The following is a 24,280-nucleotide window of genomic DNA, read 5'->3' on the forward strand; positions in this document are numbered from 1 at the left end:
ACCAACTTCCCCATTGTCAAATGTTTACCTTTCCCGAGTATGAGCTCAGCCCATATGTGGTCAGGGACTTTCCCCCAACCAAAACCACGTCATCTCCAAATTTGTAGGACGACTCTAGCAGCGATTCAACTGTGAAAGGAACAGCTTCCATGCTCTCTCGATCACGATCCCACTGGAAAAGATCTCCATCCAAGGAAGGAATGATCATCTTATTCCCAAATACCTAAAAGCATTAAATAAAACTGAGTACACAACAACACACACATAATGCCATAGAGCCAGAAACGTTTTTCTCAGAATCAAGTATGGTGTTAGATGACAGCATACCTTAATTTTTTCCCAACTATCAGAAAGGCAAACTGTCAGAAATAAAGTTAACTGAGTGTTTGTGTGTACATTTAGACCAAAACCAAAAACTATTAAACTTCCCCTGTTCAATTTCTAAAAGGGAAAAAAAATGGGTTAGTGCTTTGTGCCAGGTTTTAAGGGATTGCTAAATTTATAATAAAGTTCAGTCAGCTGATGGGATAGCATTCATCTACTTTGTGTAAAATATATGATACTAATGGAAAACAATGATGACATTTCTATAGGAGGGTGAACAGCCATTACTACATGCATTTTGTGATGCTTTCAAAAGAGAGTTGTTATATTATATTATAAATATCACATTGCCTTTGCCCTCTGCTCTTTTAAGAGCCCATTGGCTGATACTTATGAACCCTACCTTTCCTTGCAGTATGGTTAGGAGACAATCCCATGAAAGGGAAAATTGTGAAGCAATATGAGAACCCTCTCTAATTTACACCATTGTGCCTTCATATTTATTGAGCTCCAGAAAGTACATTAACCCTGCTGGGCCTTAACAATGCTGTGACTGGTGTACAGGATAAATTCAGAGTTTGGGTTTTATTTCTGAATTTCTTGCTTCCTACACCTGTAGGTCTAACCCCTCCCCCCGAAAACACACACCACCATCACACACAAAACATTGTTCAACTAAATTTTAAGTATTTCATTTTCAACATACAGCAGGTCAAATAATCCTCAAAGGAGTAGAGAATTCAGTTTCCAGTACATTCAGATTTTCATGGACATCATAGGTCGGAAGTATGACTCACAGTCAATGAGTACTTGGGGACTGATTAACAATCTTAACATCCTGATAGATCTCAACTAATTCTATGGAGCTGCAATGGCTCTGCTGTGCCAAGAATAGCTGGAAACTAATCTTCAAATTCTTAACTCTTCAGTATGTGGATTAACATGGCAAACCTTACTGCTATTTCAGAACCATGGTCTCTTTTGTCAATGCCCAACAACCTAATCTCATTGAATTCACATCCTATGAAGTGCAAGTGCAAGGAAAACATCTGGCACACTAGATTAGTGATCTTCCAACAGAGCCAAAGACGACCCATACTTTACATTTCATATTTCCAGGTAGATAAAAAAATGTACAGAACCAATCTAACAAAATACTTTTCATGGCTTCTTATACACTGTAAAGCTGCGAAAAACAAACCCAATATATTTAAATATCACTCCTTTGCAGGTCACTCTTAAGGGATTTGTCCAAGGCTATAATGCAATTTAGTTACAGAGCCAAGGACAGAGCCTGAAGTCCTACCTCCCTAGCCTTGCCACTAGACAGAACAGCACCTAAGACAACTTCTACAATAGAAAATTTGTGCAGAATCTTTCACTTATGCTACCACCAGTTCAGCTGTAGACAAGACTTTGGTGGTTTCTAGCATTTACTATATATCAATTAAACCTGCAAGCTAAAATTACTAGGTATAAACAAAGCCTTAGCAAAATTAAAAATATGAATACAAATCAACTCAGCAATAATAAACTGATCTTATTCTCAGTAAAAATGAAATAGCAAGATGCCAGCCAACATTTTATATGGTCTCACTGTGCTTTAATGATTTTCTTCATTTATATCTGGGGCTATAGTTCAAATTCTAGCATGACCAGAACTTATGAAATTTAACCAAAGTGAAATTCACAGTAGGTTTTCCCATTCATAACCAGCACAGCAATTAAGTGCTCACACTGATAAAGCAAGTCCTAAACAAAAAATACCCCATTTGAGAGTTTAGGTCTTTAGAACTGAGCAAACCAGAGAAGCTTTACTTTGTGTCTCAACTCCCAAGAAACTCCAGCTAGGAAAATAATATTTAAAAAAAAAAGCAGAGCTTTGCACAAACCTAGACACAGCAGTTCATGACATCTTTCCTTTGCATAGTTATTTACTAAAAACATTTAATTGGCAGAGGTAATTAAAATAAAGTCCTGCTAGTGTATGAGGTACACTACAAAGCAGAGTAAGATATGTTTCCAAATTCAAGAATTTACAATATAAAACAGGAAAGACAAAAATGGGATATCCAGTCAGGTATGGAGGAGCAAGATGCATGAAAAATGTTGCATTTTGATTTACTGCTTGTATATAATTAAAAAACCCTATATGATAACTAAGGAAAACAAGTACTTACACAATACAGATCTATAGCAACATGTGGTTAAGTAAAGTAATGAGAGAATTAACAGTTTGAAAGTTGCTATTTAAAATCATTAAAGAAGATTGCTCTCATGAAATACAGACGAGGACTTTGCAAGGTATCTTTCTCAAAATAAGACTAACAGATGATCACATGCTTTCAGGCGTCAAAGTTGCATCTTGAACAGAATTTGAGCCAATTTTAAAAGTTAGATTTTTGCGCAGTATAGAGGAGTTAAGAATTACAACACATCTGTTTCATAGCATAAGTTTGTTCACGGATATTTATAACGCGGTAATTTTTTGGTGAAGGATTCCAAACTATTATGTGATGGCATAAAGCCTTTCAAATGTACAGTTTATAAGAATGGAGTGAATCAAGTGGTCCATCACTACTTGAGAATTTATGGATATTCTACTTTCACCCATCCAACTAATTACAGCACCGAAGAGTTCTCGTAGGTTGGTGTTACTCTGTTTTGCACATGCAGACTTGAATACTAAGGCATTTAAACCACTTTCTCCCAGAATGTACAAGTCTAAGGACATTGATAAAGAGCAGGTCTGAGACGGTTAGGTCTGGTCAGCAGGTGCCTGAAAAAAAAAAAAAAAATCAGTTGACCAGACTGCGGCGCCATTATGCTGGTGAGCTCTTACTCATGCACTTACAGTCAATGGGACTACTCACATGAGTAAGTGCCAACAGCACGTTTGTCCTTCTGTATATTTACATTGGTATGAAACAGTTCATGGAAGAAGAAATATGAAGACTGAATGACAGATACTATTATGTTGCAAGTTCTCCTTTTTAATCAGTTCTTCAACAGAACTAATGCTGAAATAGCTTCTGTACTGTCATTTCAACTAAATTCAGAGACCAAAACAGATTTATTATATTACACCATCTGTTTAACAGAGGTAAATCTGAATATAGAAGGACACTTTTGTCTTTTGTTTGGTTTTTTCAGTGCATCTATACTCTGCAGTTCGGAAGCAGGTTTGAAAGAAATCTTCTGAATTTCTCTCAGTTTATAATACCTTCAGTTTAGGTATATATAAAAAAAATAGAGAGGGAGAAAGAAAATGTAAACCATCTTACTTGCAAGGTCCCTACAAAGATAGAGAATTAGTACCAGAATTCATAAGTTATTTCAACTGTTGCCCCGTATATCTGAGGAAGCAGAAAGGGACCAATTCCTTGAGAGCAACAAAAATCAGCATCGGCATGCAACTCAGGTAAAGAAATGACATCACCCTCTATCTCAAAAGCATTACCTCACCTCCTAATCCAAGGAGTGAGTCACACAGGCAGTCAGCTGCAAATCTCTTGGCACAGCAAATGTAGGTTACCATGATGCACTTACGCATTCCTCTGATCAGTCAATGTAAATAGCTATTTGTTCAGCTTCACTGGTCAGCAATATGGCACATAATTGTTAAGTGGCATGTCTTTCAGAAGTAACACTTTAAATACACACTCTAGAGTTCAAATGAGAGTTTTTAAGTTGAAATTCATACATTGGCTGGCAGTATCATACCAAGCAGCCAATTGGAATCAGTCTCTGCACAATCACCAAGCAGGCTGGTGAGGTAATGCAATTTCTAAAAGCCTTAACAAAAGCAAAAAGGCATAACAACAAGAAATGGCACATGCTACCAGGGAATTCATTGTCTAGACTGTTGACTGGAAAGGAGGGCATCGCATGTGAGATTCCGGTACAGGTTGGAACAGGAAAGGGGTAAAGCTACAATTTCATTTTAGAAGGGGCTCAAATGAACAGGCATAAAAGGAATCTAAAGTGCTAAAGCTTCCATAAGCTTCGGATGCATCCGAAAAAGTGAGGTTTTTACTCACGAAAGCTTATGCCCAAATAAATCTGTTAGTCTTTAAGGTGCCACCAGACTCCTTGTTGTTTTTTTTAAAGCTTCCATAAGTTATTTAATAGAAACAATATTCCTACGTTTCATTCTATGACCAAAGTCTTGTTGTAGAAAGCAATTATCATGACACGTTCATGTTCAAACACTAGAGCTGGGTGAAATCTGGTGTCAAAACACTGTCAACTTTTCCTGTTTCAGAGTTGCTGAGCTTCCATATGATAGCAAAAATATGGAAGACATTTAAAGTAAAATGTCTTCATTAGGATAATTTTGACGATTGTACACCAATTTTTTTTAAATGTATATTTTTTGATTTTCAAGCATATTTTGTTGTGGTCAGTAACAATTCCTTGGGGGACCACTTCCAGCTCCTGATTGGCTGAGCTTAACCCCTATGGTCAATAATGTTAAAAATGTTGAATGATTCTCTATGGCTGTTAGAGAGACATGGTGAATGGAGGTAAAAATCTTTCATTGGACCAACTTCTGCTGGTGAACGAGACAAGGACCAGGTCTACACTACAGACTTATATTGGCATAATTATGTCGCTCAAGGGTGTGAAAAATCCACACCCGAGTGATGTAGTTATATGGCCCTAACCCCCAGTGCACACGGCGCTATGTCAGCAGGAGAGCTTACTTGTCAACATAATCTACCTCTGAGAGAGGTGGTAGCTAACTACTCTCCTGTTGGTGTAGGAACATCTTCAATTAAGCCAATGGTCCCCAAACTTTTCATGTCATGCCCCCCCTAACTCCTCTCCGCCCTCCCCTCCCCCACAGCCAGGGCTGGGAGCAGAGTATGGACAGAGGTATAGGCGCAGAGGCTGGGGCCGCAGCTCAGGGCAGGTCTGGGGCTGGGAGCGGAGCTGCAGCCAGGGACTGAGGGCCAAGGCTGGGGGTGGGGCCAGGAATGGAGCCATGGCTGGGGTTGGGAGCCAGGGAAGGGGGCAGAGCGGGGCTGGGTGGCACTCTCTCCCCACCCCCTGTGGGGGCTGGCCTGGGCCCTGCTGCACCCCCTGAATGTTCCTCCCTGCTCCCTAGGGGGGCATGCCCCACAGTTTGGGGACCACTGACAAGTGCTGCAGCTGTGCTAATGCAGCATTTTAAGTGTAGACTTCAAGCTTACACAGAGCTCTTCTTCAGGTCTGGGAAAGGTATGCAGAGTGTCACAGCTATACACAAGATAGAACATAAGGAGTTAAGGCATTCTATAAGAGACCATTCAAAATGAAGCGGGCAGTTAACTAGGGTTACCATATGTCCGGATTTTCCCGGACATGTCTGGCTTTTTGGGCCTCAAATCCCCGTCCGGGGGGAAATCCCAAAAAGCCAAACACGTCCAGAAAAATAGAAACATGCAGGGCCGGGGGTGCTGGGCCGGGGGCCGGCGGTGCTGGGCCGGGGGCCGGCACCCCAGGGCCCGAGCCGAGCCAGGCTGGAGACGCCGGGGCTGGGGCCGGAGGGAGCCACACAGTTTGGGGGGCCAGATGGGCCGTGCCTCCTCCCCCTCCCCCCTCCCAGGTTACCTGCTGCCTGCTTCAGGCAAGGGAGGGGACGGAGTTGGGGCAGGGACTTTGGGGAAGAGGTGGAGTTGGGCGGGGGCATGGGCGGGGCTGGGGGCATGGGCGGGGCCCCGTGGAGTGTCCTCTTTTTGGACACTCAAAATATGATAACCCTAAGTTAACACCTTTGCAGTCACAGGACAAAAGGAGGGTTAGTGGGTTACAGATTGTTATAATGAGCCATATATCTAGTGTCTTTATTGAGTCCATGATTTTTAGTGCCAAGCAAAGCTATGAATTTAAGATCCCAGGCTCATGTTGTGCAGATTTCTTTAGAAGACAAGGACTGAGAGGTCAGATATGGAGTGATCGCTTTGTGAAAAGTATTCACCCATAGGTGATAGGGCCTTTTTGGCTTATTTCTCTGAGAGATTTCATTCAGGCACAAACAATGGAAGATATCAAATTTTCTCTATGGCTGAGTCTACAGTAGGGTTTTCTAGCAAAAAGTTTCCCATATTTGCTAACAATGGAGCAGCTTCACTAGTGACAGATCTAGTGTAGATAAAAACCTCCATTGGCTACAGGAGCCTTAACACCATGTCTAAACGAGTTCAGAACAGTTCCAAATAACATTGTTTGAGCCACGAGCAGCAGTCAGCATTTTCTGCATTAGCATTAATGTTGTCTACGTGGGACTTTTGTTGAAACAAGCCCATCAGGAAGATAGTGTAGCTACACCTTCCCCAGAGCTTTTATCATCAGAACACTCATTCTGCGTGGTCTGCCTTTTTATTTCCATTCATATAGTGTACTGACATTCTCCTCAGGAAAACCAGAACCGTAAAACACCGCATTACCCCTCTGCCTCAGCAAGTAGGAGCTTTGCTGCTGCTAAACTGCTCTCTGATGCTTGAGGCTGTCTGCCTTTCCAGCAAACTCTCTGAGACTACCAGTCAAAACCTTGCCTTGCAGGTAACCATCAGCAAACCCCAGTTTCTGAGCTCCCCAGAGATGTCGCTTTACAGTGTCCAATCCCACTCACTGGACACACACAGAAGTTTGCTCCCTTCAGAGAGACAGCGTACACACCAGCTAGTTAGGATAGTGAATAAGTCACTCTGTACTTCAATAGGACAGCACAGATGGTTTATAATAACGCTAAAAACAAAAGTATATTAGTAAACAACAGAGATAAACAAGACAAAAAGACTGGTATGGTTACAAACAAAAAACAAACATACTTTCTAGTGACTAAAATTTAACGTTAGTAAGCTACAATCTTTGCCTAAGCAGCTCTCTCACATCAGGGTACCGGCATCCCTAGCCCTCCAGGCCAGAGTAGCCAATGTCCACAAGCTCAGAGGTTGCTGTTCCCTATGGCCCCTAAGTGACAGATAACTAGAATCTCCTTTTTTGCTCCCCCTTACATTTTCATAACTTTGTTGTCTTTGTCTCAAGAGCCAGGAAGACTTCCTGGGGGTGCAGATTCTCGCCCTCAGTGCGCTTATTAAACTGTTTCTTCCGTTGTTTGTTAGCTTGATTGCTGTGTTACCTTATATGTAAATATACTTTCATTGTCCTCTGCCTTCAATCAAGCCAGTCAGACAGGTAATTCCACATCCCTTTGTCTAGGGCAAACTTGATTTGTGCCCTGCCTTCAAAATAAAAATTTCCAGCACACCTACATAATTCTTTATACACAACCCGTACAAACATCATGCAATGACTAATGCATCACCAGTTTACATAGGATACCTTACAAGGTACTTTTTGGATACCTATTCTGATAAGTGTATTGGGGGTAGTGAGTATGTCAGGCCTGATATGAGTTACAGCATAGTGGGCACTGAGAGCTTTTCCTGTACCACTGCTATATACTTTCTAGTTTTGTGAGGCCTACTTCATAATGGGCCCGACACTGCAAAGTGTTAAGCAAGTCCTGGAAGTGCTCAGCACTTTGCAGGACTAAGACCTGCACTTCTGATTGGGCTATCCTGACATTCATTTGCTGCATGCTATTTTCGGCACATGTGCCAAGCGCATTCTCTGTGAACGTATCTGTGCTAGGGACAAATTTCCCACTGAGCAGAGCTGATTACACCACCGTTGTTTCAAATTTTCCTGCCTGTAACACATTAAGAACATTGCATCAAATATCCTCCTGCCTCCTATATATGTACGAAGCCAATCAAGGTATTCTCAGTACACTTTGCCTTCATCATCAAACCATTAGGCCACCTTGTACCTGATAGATTCTATATTTTTAGAGGAGGACACTTGGCTGAGAACAGACAAGACAAAGGTTATGCTAATGAGGCAGAACAAATATTTTAAAGATGTTCTCAGGCAGACTTTGTACATACAACATGGATAGCTGAATGACAGGCAGATATGGAATTTAGGTGTCACTATGCACTGCTCTTGACGCTAAAGACCACATTGGTACAGTGTCTTAGATTGTTATATTCCCCATGTTATCTAGGAAGTCTCCCCTTTCCTGTTAGAAGCAGGTTTTGTGATACAAGTTCCTTAGCATTATAGGAGTCTTCATTATACAGGCTTTCCATCATAAATGCCTTCATAACCCCCAAGATAAGTTATAATCAATTCCCAGTATTTCTCAAGAAATTGACGCAAAATCAGCAATGCGAAATGGACATGCTTCTTAATACAGCACAGGTAGATGTACACGAATCTGCGGAAGCCACCAATAAGCGGACTTACACTTTACGATCTTAATGCTGGTATAAAGTACCAACATACGTACTGGATCATCTTTCAGCCCAACTCCTACCAGAGAAACAGACTATCTGGTCATTCCTCAATTTCAAGTTGGTTCGGGCAGGTGCAGGGACTTAAGTTGTAGTACCTAAACGTGTAGTTCTTCTCTGTCAAAACACGCTGTAGTTCTTTTCAGAAATGTTTGTTTCCTCTCTGTTTGGAGCCATTAATGTCTATTTCCATCATCCACCCTCTAGTATAGGAGGGAGCAGTGTCCCAAATTTTCTTTATTTTAAACTGTTATTTATAAAGTGTCCTTGAGCGATGTATGTTTTAGAAAGAAAAATAAAATAGGTAGGAGCCAGTTCTGACGACCCAGATTTTTACTTTGCAAACAGCCCTTCAAAATAAGAATCATAATCAATCAGGCAACAATATAACCAGAACGCTTAACATTTCTGTGCTCCCAAATTCAGATCTGCTTGTGAAATCAGTAGAACAAAACACTGAGGTAGGGAGATTTTGGTTTTATAGACTGGCTTCTTTTGTGCCAAAGAAAGGTGGTTGATTGGCTACTTCTGTTTTTCCTCTTAGCCAGATTGTGTTTTTAATTATGTCAATAATGCTTAGAGCCTAACACAGGCATTCTTATGTTTATGGGCTGAAAGCGAAATAAACGGTAAGTGTGCAAAAACCAAGCTGATTCGTTGTGTTTTGAGTGTCTGAGCTCCAGCTAGGACTGAGACTACTGTTCTAATTTCAGAGCATTCATAATGCTAATAAAGAATATTTAACAATAAATATGAAGGGATCTTTCTGTGTGGAATGGTGAGAGTTGGTCAAATTTAGTATCTGTAAAACCTGACAACATCCCTTCACATGCAAGGTGAAGCATAGGTTCCGTCATACACAAATTATGAGACATTGTATGCCAACTAAGGCTAGAAGTCCATAAACTGAGGACAAACATCCTTCTCTCTCTCTCAAAAAAAAATTTGAAACATTCCTATACAGAGTTTATTGGAGTCAGCCTCCCAGTGGGAGTTGTGGGGGCAAATAATTTTAAGAGAACTTGACTAATTTGAGTGCAGTTGTATGACAGGGTTGCCTGGGATGGTAGGGGTAGGGTTTGGTAGCCCTGGGGCTCACCTCCAGATTATGCCTTATGAGTTTTAAGAACATTTTTCAGGGTCCTCTCCCGCAATGTATTTTTTGGTGTGGGGGGAAGGAGTTTGGTCTCCTTTCTCTGATGCTTCAGAGATGGCCATGGCTGGAGATGGGACACCAAACAGGGTGGGCCCATATTCTGTGGTGGCACTGAGCAGTCTCTCTCAGGTGCTTGGCTGGTTGAATCTTGCTCATATGTTCAGGATCTAACTGAACCTGATATGCAGGGTGAGGAAGGAATTTCGCCCCAGATCAAATTAGTAATGACTGGGGACAGGTTTCACCTTCCTCTGCAGCATGGGGTGCAGGCCACCTACCAGGATTAGCTGGATATATATCACTTGCTCATTTCCTTGCCATCACGGGGTCCTCGAGCACTGGTGCAAATTGGTCTCTCCTATTCTCTGCCTGTGCGACACAGTAGTATGTCCTGGGGACAGTAATAATTTTGATTGTTGGGTTTAGGGTTCAGGTGCTGGGTGGTGTTAGTGGCCTGTGACATACAGCAAGTAAGACTGGATGATCTGGCCTTAAACTCTATGACTAATCATTAAACTGGAAAGACTATCTGACTCCACTTCTCTTAAGTTATGTATTTTGATGTAGGAATAAGATACACTTCTGCCTTGGGCTTAGTGACAAAAAATGACTGATTCTGAAGCATAGTAACCTATGATCCAATTCTCCAAGGCTGTATCACCAATTACTCTACTACCTACAGTGACAGTACACTAAGAGCTATCCTTTGCCCAACATATGAAACAAAATGGAACCTTGATTATCCAAAATGAAACTTTTAGTTGGACAGAGATCAGATAATATGGATAAGGACCAACTTAAGACAACTCTTTAAATGCTCACTCAGAGAGCTTAAACAATAGTTCTACCCCCAAAAAAAGTTTATAAAAAATAGCATTATGGGTTTCTATATTCAAGATCCATTGGTTTCCATAACTAGTTTGGAAGGAGAGAGGTCCCCACCCAACTGTTAACCCCAAAACCAGACTCTGGGTTTTTAACCATCTTGCTCAGTTTTCTGTTTTTTTCCGTGCATCACCAGTAATAGGTTCCACAGCCCAAACTACTCTACATTATACCCATAGAACCCAACTTTCTCCAGATTACACTCTCAGTGACACTTGGGCAAACCCAATGGCTTTCTCCCTCCTCTAACCCCAACTTCTCAGTTTCAGTAGTCTTAGGCATGATCTCTAACCATACCATGTAAACAGAAGTCAGAAAAAGGCACAATTTCAAATTGTCAGGGATGTCACATATCACCTCTACATAAATATGACCCCTCCATTAGCTTTCATGCCCCTGCCCTCCCATACTTGGAAACACGAGTTTATGTAGGGATATTAAAGAAGGCACTAACAGTGATTCCCCCAAGTGACAATAACCCCCTCATAATTTGTCCCCCACACTTTAAAATCCAACAGTTTCACCAAGTACAAAAATCTCTTGGGTCTTCTGTTAAAACTTGTAAGCTACTGTCTGTAGAAACCATTGATTGTATCTATCCTGTGAAAGATACTTTGTTACTATGTAAAACTTACAAACAAGTTAATTGACTTTGTTCTTGAAGTAATTGATACAATGTAAACAAACACTATAAGCCGTTAAGTGACTTTCACTTCATTCAACGGCTCCTAGGACAGACCCCCACCCTCTGTGATTAAAGGGCCGGGAATCTCAAGTGAATTAGCACACAACCTGAAAGTGGTGGAGACAGTAAATTAAAATATGGTTAAAATATGGAATGTATGCTGATGAATGCTTGATATACATGAATGGTTAGGGAGGTGCCAGCCTAGAAAGGGAGTATCCATCGGCCGAAGAATGTGTCGAGTAGGACCACCAGACAACCCCCTGAGGGTAAACTGGGATCCACCCCATTACCTGGAAGGATGAGAAACACAAATTTTGGACAGTGTGGAGCCACCAGGAATGTGCCACTTTGGACAGGAATGTGCCATCTGCTGATTGAGTCAGCAACAGCAGAATGAAACAGCTCCCATAGACTAACATAGGAATTAAATCCTATAAGAATGGACTCTCAAGACTGAGGACTTTGAGTCTCTGGTTCTGCTGCCAACCTCCAGGAGCATCAGGTGCATCTGACACAGACTCGGCTCCATCCTCATGGCCAAGATACCTGGCCAGTAACTTGACATGAGCAACTTCTAGGCTGGTAACTATAACACCTATACAGAACTTAAATGAATGATTGTGTGAATGAAAAAAAAATTCTCTGTGTGTGTATATATAAGAAATAAGTAGTCAAACAACATTGTTTACTTTTATCTTTTGCTTTATCAGTATATTTACAATAAATGTGGCATCTTTGCCTTATCCCTCTTAATAAGATCCTGCTGGTTTTTATTCTATTGGTATAACATTTATAGTGTACAAACTTTAGAAGGTCATTGTTTCTTTCCATCACCACCTTATGCATCAATTGTTAATAACTGCCACTGAGGATGTAAAACCAATACACTACGTTAAATATGCACAAATATAATTACCCAGAAAGTTCTTAATCCACCTATATTTTAGAGCAACTGATCTCCCCTTTCTAAGACCTGAATGCAAAAACAGGATTTATGGTTGTAATATTATGTCTCAAAATTCCAGGACATCTGTTTGCAGTATAATTTTTTCAGAGTTATTCTTCATTTGTTGGGGTATACAGTCTCTATACGCTGTAGGACAAGACATACCTGAGACCAGAGGAAGCAACCTTTGCCTTTCTATCTGACAAAATCAGAATCAAGATCACAGCACGCCTTCCTGCAACAAGGCCTACACAGTGCAAGCAGATTCCACAATAGGAGCTGCTTGTGTAAGAGATGTATTCTATCCCTTCACAGAGGCTTTAAGATGCACATATGCATAAAAACAAATAGTACAACACTAATGACAATTAGTCACCTGTATTGTTATGCCTTATTTCTTCCCCTTTTGCTAAAAAACGAGATAAGAGAATGGAAGTCCATGCTTTATATGGCAGTACAGTACAATAAGTTTATTGCATGGCATGCCTGTGTGCTTGGTTGAAATAAATCCATTTCTAGGTTCTCTTCAATGAATTTTAAAACAAAAATCAGTCTAAAAACAAAATCATGCAGGTTTATGGTTGTATTAGTATTCAGCAGATACCACAGTAAAGTGCTGATGCTCACAATCAACATGACTGACAGCCTTAAGTGCTCTGTTTTTCAAAACAAATATATCACAGTCCTTTGTTGAAGGCTGTTTGCAAACAGTGACAGGAGTCTGATAGCTTGGGGGTGGGGGAGGAGGAAGAGGGGAAACAAACTTTACCCAGAATTTTAGTGAGCATCTTTAGGCTAGAAGTATCTAAAAGGGATACCGTCAAATCTGCTGAGACTCAACATTTAAATATATGAAAAGTAGGCTTTACAAAACGTGACAGAGAAACAGGTCAAACTTTTAAAAATTCTAATTAAAAAAAGTTGAATATAAAACCAGTCTCATGCATGTTTCAGTTGCAAACACTTCTAGAGCACGTGAGCAAGAAATGAAATTCACTCATTTTAGTTATCCACAGGGCGCATAATATAAGTTTAACACCCTTTCAGTTTTAATAATCTGAGCCATTTACACCACAAGTAAGGAATATTTTATTTTTAACATGACACTGACTTTTATGGATAACAGCATCTGAAATATTTGAAAATTCAACAACTAAATGTTTGAAGATGTGTCTGCTAGTTTTGCTAGCGTGCTATTTGAGTTTAACTTCAATAATTTTGTACATTCATAAAATCATAGAAATGTAGAGCTATAAGGAACAGCCTTCTGTGCTGACACAGGTCCAAGTAAACCTAGACCATCCCTGACAGGTGTTTGTCCAACCTGTTCTTAAAAACCTCCAATGAAGGGAATTCCACAACCTCCCTTAGAGTTAGAAAGTTTTTAATAATATATAACCTAAGTCTCCCTTGCTGCAGATTAAGCCCATTACTCCTGGTCCTACCTTGAGGTGGACATGGAGAACAATTGATCACCATTCTCTTTATAAAGTCCTTAACATATTTGAAGACTTATCAGATCCCTCCTCAGTCTTTTCCAAGACCCAGGTTTTTTTAACCTTCACTCAAAGGTCAGGGCTTTTAAACTTTTTCATCATTCTTGTAGCTCTCCTCTGGACTCCATCCAATTTGTCCACATCTTTCCTAAGGTGTGGCAACCAGAATTGGACACTATATTCCAGAGAGGGCCCTGCCAGTGCCAAGCAGAGTGGAACAATTACCTCCTATGTCTTACATACCACACTCCTGTTAATATACCCCAGAATGATAGCCTTCTTTGCAACTGCATCGCCTTGTTGGTTCATATTAAATTTGTCAATTGTTATACACTCCGCCAGGTCCTTTTCTGCAGAACTACTGCTTAATCAATCAGTTATTCCCAATTTTGTAACTGTGCATTTGATTTTTCCTTCCTCAAAATGTAGTACTTTGCACTTATCTTAATTGAATTTCATCCATTGATTTCAGATCAATTCTCCAATTTGTCACGGTCATTTTGAATTATAATCCTGTCCTACAAAGTGCTTGCAACTCCTCCCAGCTTGGTTTCATCATCAAATTTTAGGAGCACACCACACGCTACACTCCATTATCCAAGTCATCAATTAAAATATTGAATGGTATCCGATCCAGACCTGACCCATGTGGGAACCTCTTCAAGTATGGTCTTTCAACCAGTTACACATGATTTCCCTAGATTGCTTATGAGAATGTCACATGGGACTGTCTCAAAAGGCTTACTAAAAATCAATATATCATGTCTACTGCTCCCCCCCCCCCCCCCCATCTACTAGGGTACGTCTATACTTACTTCCTGGTCCGGATGTAAGCGATCGATCTTCTGGGATCGATTTATCGCGTCTTGTCTAGACGCGATAAATCGATCCCGGAAGTGCTTGCCGTCGACGCCGGTACTCCAGCTCAGCGAGAGGAGTACGCGGCATCGACGGGGGAACCTGCCTGCCGCGTCTGGACCCGCGGTAAGTTCGGACTAAGGTACTTCGAATTCAGCTACGTTATTAACGTAGCTGAATTTGCGTACCTTAGTCCGAAGTGGGGGGTTAGTGTGGACCAGGCCCTAGACCAGTAACCATGTCAAACAGGGAAATTAGGTTGGGTTACATTATTTAATCTTGATATAGCCATGTTGGCTATTCCTTATTACCCTATTATCCTCTAGGTCAGTGGTTTTCAGACTGGAGAACGTGAGAAAAATCCTGTCATGGCGGACAATGCATTTTATCTAATCATAGGTCTATTATGACCCTATCTCAGATGGGGGTATGCAGCAGACTTCATTATCTGGAAAGGGGTACTCAGCCCAAAAAGTTTGAAAATCACTGTTCTAGGTGGTTTTACACTGTTTAATAATTTGTTGCAGTATCTTTTCAGGTATTAAATTTGAAGTTTTAAGTTTAAGGATTTACACTGGGATGAAGTTTAAATTGCCTTAATAAATAGTTTGTTTTCCTTTGTCCAGAATACTTTAAAAAACCCAGACTTCCTCAGTCAGAGGGCAGCAGAACAATTAGTTCCAGACTTTTGCACCCAGTACGAGGGTTAATAACTGCTCTTCTCCGTACTCTAACCTGACATAGTAAACATGAGAATCAGACAGGCAGAAGGCACATTTGAAAGCGATCTATCAAATGAGCAGAAAGAGCAGTTCCTTATTTTTAATACATATCAGTTTTATAAGATTCATATTATCCTTTCAAGGGCAGTTTCACACCTTACATTTCATGCAAGAAGTTTTAGGTTAATACAGTATATAGCTTCCTAGCTATTGGCATGCATACTACTGCAAAGTGTAATACACATACGGTATAACCTTCTAGATTAAGCTACTCTTCTGAGACTCCTTTGATAGAAGATGATTAGAGAAAATGAAAAAAAAAAACAACAACAACAACAACAACAACAAAAAAAACCATGAACTAACCGTTAAAAGGTGATCAGAAAGTATTTATTTAAAAGTAACAGTTTATTAGGAGATTACCTTCTTTGGGGGGACAGAGCAAGAAAAAACTTGCTGAGTGAAATCTCAGCCCCATTAAAGTCAATGGAAGTTTTAAAAACATCTTCATTGGGGCCAGGATTTTACCCCAGGAATTTTTAGAATCCAAAGTAATTGAAATTAATATAAGCCTCTCCTTTTCAGTTAGTGGGAACTAGACCAGTCTTTAAGTCACTGGTATCCTTAAATGTCTCGCTGTGTTACTTATTTGTTAGCACTAACTGCCATTCTCTGACAAACTAGAAATTAAAATTTTTGTTTTTAAAAAATAAATGTTATGTACCACCTTTAAACCCTCAAGTCCTATTTTGGAAGGTATCTCTCACATCCTTAAAGGTCTCTAAAAAGTAAAATGAAGAGTTTTACCTAGCAAGACCCCATTAGAATTTTCTATTTCTTCAGCAGTTGTTGAGATAACGGATATTTTGAGGAGAGATTTATGCTCCCCACTGTATTGTAGCTGTCAATAAGTGTCCTTAATTACAGCAAAAGAAATACAAAAATGTAATCTATTTTGGCAGGTAAGCAAGAGAATAAAATTATTTTCAAGTAGGATATTGTGAAGTGCCCCATGGTATATTGAACTAATTTCTAGTTCTGGAGGGGAATTAAATGTTGGACCTTAACAATCATGGTACCTATGATCATATTTTCAAGCACAAACTTTGTGCTATTTTAGCTGCTAAAAATCATACCAGCATTGGAAAGGGGGCAAGATACAAGTTGGTAAGTAAGCCAATTTTTAAGGCCTGGGCATCTTAACTCATTAGTTGTTTCGTTGTGGAATACTGACTTCATAAAACTTCAGACGTTCCACAGATGCAATTAAAGTACAGCAGCCCTGTTGACAGCAGTCAGCACATACAGTTCATCTGGAGCAATAAAATTCAGATAGGCAATTAATACTTTAGATATCTGGCATTTTAAGTCAATTCGAACCTGTCACAATTTCAAGGTTAACTCCATCTTTGACCCCCTGCCCCCAACCTCCTACCACTCGGTCTTCCTTAAGGGGGTACCCCTCTCTCTCTCTCTGCCTCCAGATTGGGGGTTTAGGCTTCCAGTCCCTCTGCATATCACTGTGATTTCCCCAGCAGGGGTCCAGCATCTATGGTTAACCTGTCTCCAGGTGCTACAACAGCATATACCAGTTACCAGGCAGCCTTCACATAGCAAAATACATTTATTCTTAAGGTAAAAGCATTACAGAGAAAACAATATAAAACAAAATTTAAACACTAACCATACCAGGAATCATGTATCAGTCTTACGGAGCCCTAGTAGGCCAAAAGTCTTTGCAACCCTTCCATGAGAGCTGGGTGGCCCCTTTGGACAGCATGTACTGTACATTTGATGAATCAGAAAGAAGGCCCCATGTCAATTCAAACCTAGCCTCTTTATGCCAGAAGTCCTCACTTTGTCTGTTGGTCTCTGGAAAACCCAGTTTGAACCAGTAAATGCAAACCTCCCTGGGAGTGATACCTCTTTGGAGAAGTTAACAACCTGAGTGAGTCACCTTAAACACTCTCCACGTTATTAATTCCTGGAGAAGCTGTGGTGACCTTCCTGTCCAGAGTGCTTACAATCCCTGGCACACAGTGATTCATGCACCTTTCAAAAAGGTAATACAATATGGTCCCCAAAGATACTGAACATGGCAAAAATATCTGTCATTCAACCAACCTACAACATCTGGATTTACAGGCAAAACGGGCTAAAGAATAAATATTAGTACATCACTTCTGAAAAGGGACATATAGAAACAAAACATTTTACTGGATAGCAGTAAAAAAAATGAGACAGAACCTGTCTTACTCATAAATAGAACAGATGTTTAGTGCTCTCTGAAATCTTCCTGCTCCTTCCACTCTGATCTGAAACTATTTACAATAAGAATCCCTCTTGTGCTTTTTTTTTAAAAACACTTCTTTAGGATGTAGAGAGATCTAAAAAAGGTTGTTTCCTCTTTAAAAAAAAGTTTGGTTCTGCTTTTTTTAAATCATAGAAATATCAAGAATATTAATGCTTGCGTTCCTTTATTTTGCAGAGAGACTTGAGGTATATCTCAGAGGATGCATATTGCTAGCTCTCACAGCTTAACTAGAGAGGCAGAGCTGAGTCTTTAACAAAGACTATCTTGCTCCAAAGTGTTCACCATTTAAATTAAACAGCAAAAACACAAACTAAAGTTCAAACAGTCTGAATAACAATGATTTACCCTCTTAGGCTGTGTCTACCCTACATCACTTACTCCGATGCAGACGTGCCGCTGTAGCACTTCTGGTGAAGATGCTTTAAGCCAATGGGAGAGAGCTCTCCCGTCAACTTAACTTCTCTTCCTCTGCAAGAGGCAGTAGCTATGTCGGCGGGAGAAGCGCTTCAACCAACATAACACCATCTACAACTGGTGCGGAGGTCAGTATAACTTATGTCACTCAGAGGCATGGATTATTCACCCCGAGCGACATAAGTTATACTGAAGTAATTTATAATGTAGACATAGACTTAGCTGCTCAACTTTCAATCCTGGAGTCTTATGGTATCAAAATTGCATTAGTCATCTAGTTTGGAAAAGTATGACAGCTGGTGAAGCCCTGAACTTCTTGTGTAAAAACAAGGAGAATTTTTTTTCTGAAACCCTTTAAGCCTCTTTTATTATAATGGTGTGACTGCACTACTACAGTTAAGGTTACGGCACAGCTTCTGCTTAAACCTTTGCTTAGTTGGATTCATATGAAATTTGGTGCACCTCGGATGGTGCAGTATAGGGTTAGCGACTCAAATTTGGAGTCAGTTGAGCAGGGAACATGGAGATACAAATCCTGAAAAACAGCCATTTTTTAAAAGGTTCCTGGGGCGGGTGCGCATATATTATACATACACACACATATATATACACATATACACATACACACACATATATATATATATATATATATATATATATGGGGGGGGGGGGCTAGAGGTAAAACTACTGATGTAATGCAAGTCAAAATGGTTTCAAGGTAGTGTATGGCACCCACTAAATCTCATTTTTTACAATGTGCATGCGTCAATACAGAAAATCAGCTAGAGGATTTCCATTCCCACCATTTTGTATGCTTTAAATCTCAATTCTTGTGAATTTTCTAAAATCCAAACAGCTACTCGTATTACTTTGAAATTTGATGTGCCTCATGGGTGATCCAGATTTGGGGTCATTTGACCAAGGGAATCCCGAGTTACAGGACCTCCGATAAAATCAGTTTCCTTCTGCTGCCTTGTACTGTTACAAGGAGAGATACTAATAATGGGATGACCTTGTTGAGACTGATGGCTGTGAACTCGCCCTTCAGTTGACCTACCCCAAGGTAAAGCTAATCACAAGTCCCACCTAAGTTAAAAAAGTTTTTACTGGGTGACCTGAGATTGCAACAATTAGAGTCATGTGTGGCAATTTGTTTGGGGGAAGGAAGAGATGTAATCAAACTCTTTGAGGGGAAAAAATAGCCATGTGAATGCTTCCTGAAAGGGGTTTGGGGCTGCAGAGAGGGGAATAAATGGGGATGGAGAGTAGAGGAGGAGAGAGAGGTTGGGGGCTCAGGTGAAAGAGGCTTGGAGAAGTGGACCAGTGAGAAAGGGGAACTGGGGAGAATAAAGGGGCAGGACATCTTTCAGCCCCACATTCTCCCCTCCCATGTGTACACCCAGATCTGGGAGGACTCTTGCCCCTCTAGGTGGGTCTAAGCCCCCCTCCCTGCCCTCTCATGATCTAGGATATGGGGGGCCTTGCCCTTCTGGGTGGTGTCTGAGGCACTCTCGCTGCTTCCATCTACAGGGGTTGGATCCCCCACATATCCCCCTCATGAGAGCCAGGTTCTGAGACAGCTTGCCCTTTTGGGATGGTCTGAGACCCCACACTCCCTGCCTCCCATGTGAGGCAGGATCTGGGCAAGTCCTGCTTCTCTGGGTGGATAGTTGAGAATGGGTATACTTCATGTATACCACAGTCTCCAAAGCACTCTGAGAAGGATGAGAACACCCCCTGAGATGAATGGAGCAGTTCACATGTCTCAGGGCTACTATTTCCAGTTGTATTTCTCCTTGGGGTGGTCTTGTTAAGGGCTTGTCTGCACTTAGAATGCTGCAACACTTCAGTGAAGACACTACCTATGCCAACAAGAGGTCTTCTCCTGTCGTCATAAGTAATCCAACTCCCCAAGAGGCGGTAGCTAGGTCAACAGGAGAATTCTCTCAAACACTGTCTACACCGGGGGTTAGGTTGGTTTAATTGCGTTGTTCAGAAATGTCGATTTTTCACTAATTTCCTAGGGTAGACCCAAGCCTCAGTTGAGAGGAGCCTTTTCCCTCCAGCGTATCTTTATCCTTCCTATTTAAAAGGACGGTGCTTCTCAGGCCTTGGCTACACTGGCGCTGTACAACACTGCAACTTGCTGCGCTCAGGGGTGTGAAAACGCCTCCCCCACCCCCCGAGCGCAGCAAGTACAGGCCTGTAAAGCGCCAGTGTAATCAGAGCCTGCAGCGCTGCATGCTCGCTCGCAGCGCTGCAAGCTATTCCCCTCGGAGAGGTGGAGTACATACAGCGCTGCGAGAGCTCTCTTGCAGCACTGGCGGCGCGACTACACTTGCGCTTCACAGCACTGCCACCGCAGCACTGTGAAGTCCCGAGTGTAGCCAAGGCCTAAGTGTTCTAAAATCTGCACGCTTGCATGGATTTTCTTGAAATTTGCAATACCTCATGGTAGTGCAGAGTAGGGTTAATAGCCCAAACTTGGGTCAGAGTCAGGGTTCTGGAGATGTAAGCCCGGGGGGGAGGAGGGGGAGAAATAGCCTTTTAGCAAAAAGCTTCTAAGAGTGGTGGCATTTGATTTTTTCCCCTTGCAGAGCTAGAGATGAAATTCTTGCTGTGGGTCAAAATGATCTAAATTAGTCAATGTTTACCCAAAGTAGCGCAGGGCACCTACTAAGTCTTTGGGGGACCCAAACTGTGAATGGTATTTAAGAACATATTCACATTGTGCAGACTGCAGTCTGGAAGGATTACAGTGCACATGCACCAAAACTGAAAAGCCCATTTTATCCTTGTCTGGGTAATTCAAGGGAATGTGCCAACGCTGTTGCATCGGTGAATACTCTGCCACTGTCATTTCTAGGCTGAACTTTTGTAAACCTGTGCAATAAAAATTGAATAACTCCTGTTGCTTGCTACAAGTTGTCTCTGTTATAACATGTTTTTATTTTATGGAGAGGTTTCTGTAAGCACAGCAGAATAGTCAGCAGCCAGTCTGACCAAAAAAAAAAAAAAAAAAAAAAGTGTTATACCAGATGGGGAGGAGCCGGAGACAGGAATTTTGTGGAGGGGGGGGGGGGAAGGAGTGATGGGTTTGGAAAATGAGGGTGGGTGGTAGGCAAGCCTTGAATTATTAGTTTGAGAAAAATCTGTATTTTACTAGCTTCTGATAGAATGGTGGGGGAGGGTTGTGGGGGGCAAGTGGCTACTTCTTGATCTCATGGCAGATTACTGTGGTGTTTACAAAAAGAGACATACCACAGAGGTCTGGAACTGACAGCACAGGTACCTTGACCGCTGAGGGAAAAGATGTGTGAGTTTGCCAGGGTTACCAGTGTGTGTGGATTCTGGGCAAATCCTGCATCACAAGGTTGTGGGAGAGCAAGGAATACATCATGATATGGGGAATGCTGACTCTGGACAGATTTGGATCAGTATGCAAATTGCAGAACATGAAAAATACAACTGCCTAAAGGACTACTAATATGTACCAACACCACACCCTTTCCTGTTCTAAAAGGAAATTCCATGGCAAAAAAAATCCATTAATATAGAGTTAAGATCGGTTGGTGGTATGTTGTCCCCTTGCAGAACACCGAGTTGAGCCAAACTCAAACTTCTGAAAACCAAGAAATGCACCATTCATGCTGTCTGTGCACCATTAACTCTGCCTTCTTTCAGCAATATCCCCAATATGCCCCAATACCATACCTTTACTCTGCCAACACCAAGGTTCCTGAAACATACAAGTTCTTCACCTCCTTCTACAACCCATTCACTCTCACCCACCAGATTCTATTTAACACTATTAAAGAACAAAAAGAAAACAAAAGATTGCCCACATCACGTTCCCTCTCCACTCTACAAGCAAAGCCTCAATACGCATATAGCACACACTCATACTGGCCCTGTTGGTATTAGATGTTGTTTACAAGGGGATAACAGTACCAAGAAATCTTAACTGTGCATTACTATAGTTTTTTGCCATTGAAACAATATTAAAACAGCGAGAGATAAAAGCCCTTCCTTCCATCTGCAGGTCACCTTTAATGCTCCACTTTATTGCTAGGCTAGCCTGCTGACAGAATATGTTATGTAGCATGGGCACAAAAGATAACATGGTGTCAGAGAGAAAGAAAGGACTTCCTCTGCTGCTCCCAACAGAAAAGGATACATCATTTGTTACAATGAGCAAAATTACCTTTTTCTTTTTAGGTAGATTCATGGGCCACTTTGAACTACACATAACTGCATACAATTCCTAATACCCTATAGATATCATAGCTATCAAGCCATACAATATATCTGAAGGGCTGTGTTTATACTAATTTTCTCCCTCCTTTAAAAATTCCCACTGGTGGAGCTAAAAAAAAGTTTAGTGCAGACAAAGCCTAAGAAACAAAACAAACATAAATCAGGTAACAGATAAAAAGTCTTACCTCTGGTTTACTGAGGCTGGATGACACAAGAGAACCAGATCCCACATCCAGATCCCACTGCTTTCTGCCACTATTCTCAGGGTCTAGAGCAGCAATTCGTCCATCCAAAGTGCTGATAATTACTAAGGACCTGCCAATCACAGAAACATTCAAAGTCAGATCTAAAGCTGCTACAGATATGCCTAACTATATTTTCTGACTTCAGATTACATTTTAAATAAACCATAGTGTTTACATTTTGCATTGTATCATTTAACTGGGCAGCTCTAGAACAGCTGTAAGTTTGTAGTTGGATCTCACAAACTTATTTTATATGTCATGAAGCAACTTCTAATCATTTCAAGAGGTCACTTGGAAGCAAAATAAGTTAGTCACTGTTAAGATTGGTGAAAACATAAATCAATCTTCCTATTTGAAGTTCATATGATTTGTGTACCCTAACCAGAAAAAAAACAACCACCCTCATATGGTTTTCAAAAACAAAAAGCCCACTAGGTCAACATGCAAGGAATACTGCAGCACAGACTGAGTAAATCTGCAAAAAACATGAGCATGGAAACAAATTTGGATGTCAGGAAATGTCTTATAAGAAAGCAATTGTTACAAGACAACAACATAGAGCAAAAGCATTCGTTAATTTGGAAATGAAGGATATGCCTACACAGCAAACGGGCAAGTCTGTTCTAGCTAGCCTAAATCCAACAATAGCTGTAAAGATGACACAGCACTGGTATCACTGCAAGAAATACAATTTAGCAGGTTTAAAACAAACAAAAGAAGGATTTCTTCACACAACGCAGAGTCAACCTGTAGAACTCTTTGCCAGAGGATGTTGTGAAGGTCAAGACTATAACAGGGTACAAAAAAAAAAAAAAAAACACACTAAATAAATTCATGGAGGATAGGTCCATCAATGGCTATTAGCCAGGCTGGGCAGGGATGGTATCCCTAGCCTCTGTTTGCCAAAAGGTGGGAATGGATCACTTGATGATTACATGTTCTGTTCACTCCCTCTGGTGCACCTGGCATTGGCTACTGTTGGAAGGCAGGATACTGGGCTAGATGGACCTTTGGTTTGACCCAGTACGGCCGTTCTTATTTTCTTGGCCGTTCTTATGTTCTTAGACACTGACCCTGGGTATGCACTCGGCTCACTAGCCCTCTCTGAAGTCCACATTGTGATGTACTTACTGCTACTGATACCAGCGTTATATTGATTCAAGATAGCTTGAATTTAAGCACTAGTCATAGATTCACAGCTTATCAACTACTCTGATCAACTAGTCTGACTTCCTGAATTAATTCCTTGTCTAGTGGCCAAGGCACTGACCTAGGACACTGGGAAATCTGGTTCAATTCTCTTCTTTGCTACAGAACTCCTGTGTGACTATTGGCTCACATTCTCAAATGTAGGCTAGGCAGTGCATAACTTCTGCTGTTTAGACATACCCTAAAGCTAAGGCAGAATAAGGCAGCCTGCCTGCTTGTTAAGTGGTGTATCTAACGGACAGCACATGATAGCAGTGGGCGGGCTGTTGGTTTCTAGAATATAAGCTCTAAATGGCCTGGAACCTGCCAGCTGGAGAGGGTGCATCTGCATGAGATAGTACCACAGTTAAAATCAGAAGTAGTGTTTGGGCTACAATTTTTTTTATTTTATTTTTTTAAACTAAAAGGGAGAGGGCTGAAA

At 41.1% G+C, this 24,280-nt stretch overlaps 1 protein-coding gene across 3 annotated transcripts in view; it reads right to left on the reverse strand.

Annotated features, from left to right (window-relative positions):
- Positions 1 to 24,280, reverse strand: part of EIF2AK3 (eukaryotic translation initiation factor 2 alpha kinase 3) — a 64,707-nt gene that overhangs the window by 34,147 nt on the left and 6,280 nt on the right. For all 3 annotated transcript variants that reach the window (XR_010601642.1, XM_042855587.2, XM_008169718.4), the window contains exons 2-3: positions 22,591 to 22,720; positions 29 to 223 (exon numbers count right to left, since the gene is read on the reverse strand). Coding sequence is in view for 2 of the 3 variants with exons in the window: in XM_042855587.2 (XP_042711521.2) it covers positions 29 to 223; positions 22,591 to 22,720 (325 nt within the window). In the remaining variant the exon portion in view is untranslated. The remainder of the gene's footprint in view (positions 1 to 28; positions 224 to 22,590; positions 22,721 to 24,280) is intronic.

The sequence above is a fragment of the Chrysemys picta genome, chromosome 5 (genome assembly GCF_011386835.1).
Source record: "Chrysemys picta bellii isolate R12L10 chromosome 5, ASM1138683v2, whole genome shotgun sequence".
NCBI classification, from domain to species: Eukaryota; Metazoa; Chordata; order Testudines; family Emydidae; genus Chrysemys; species Chrysemys picta.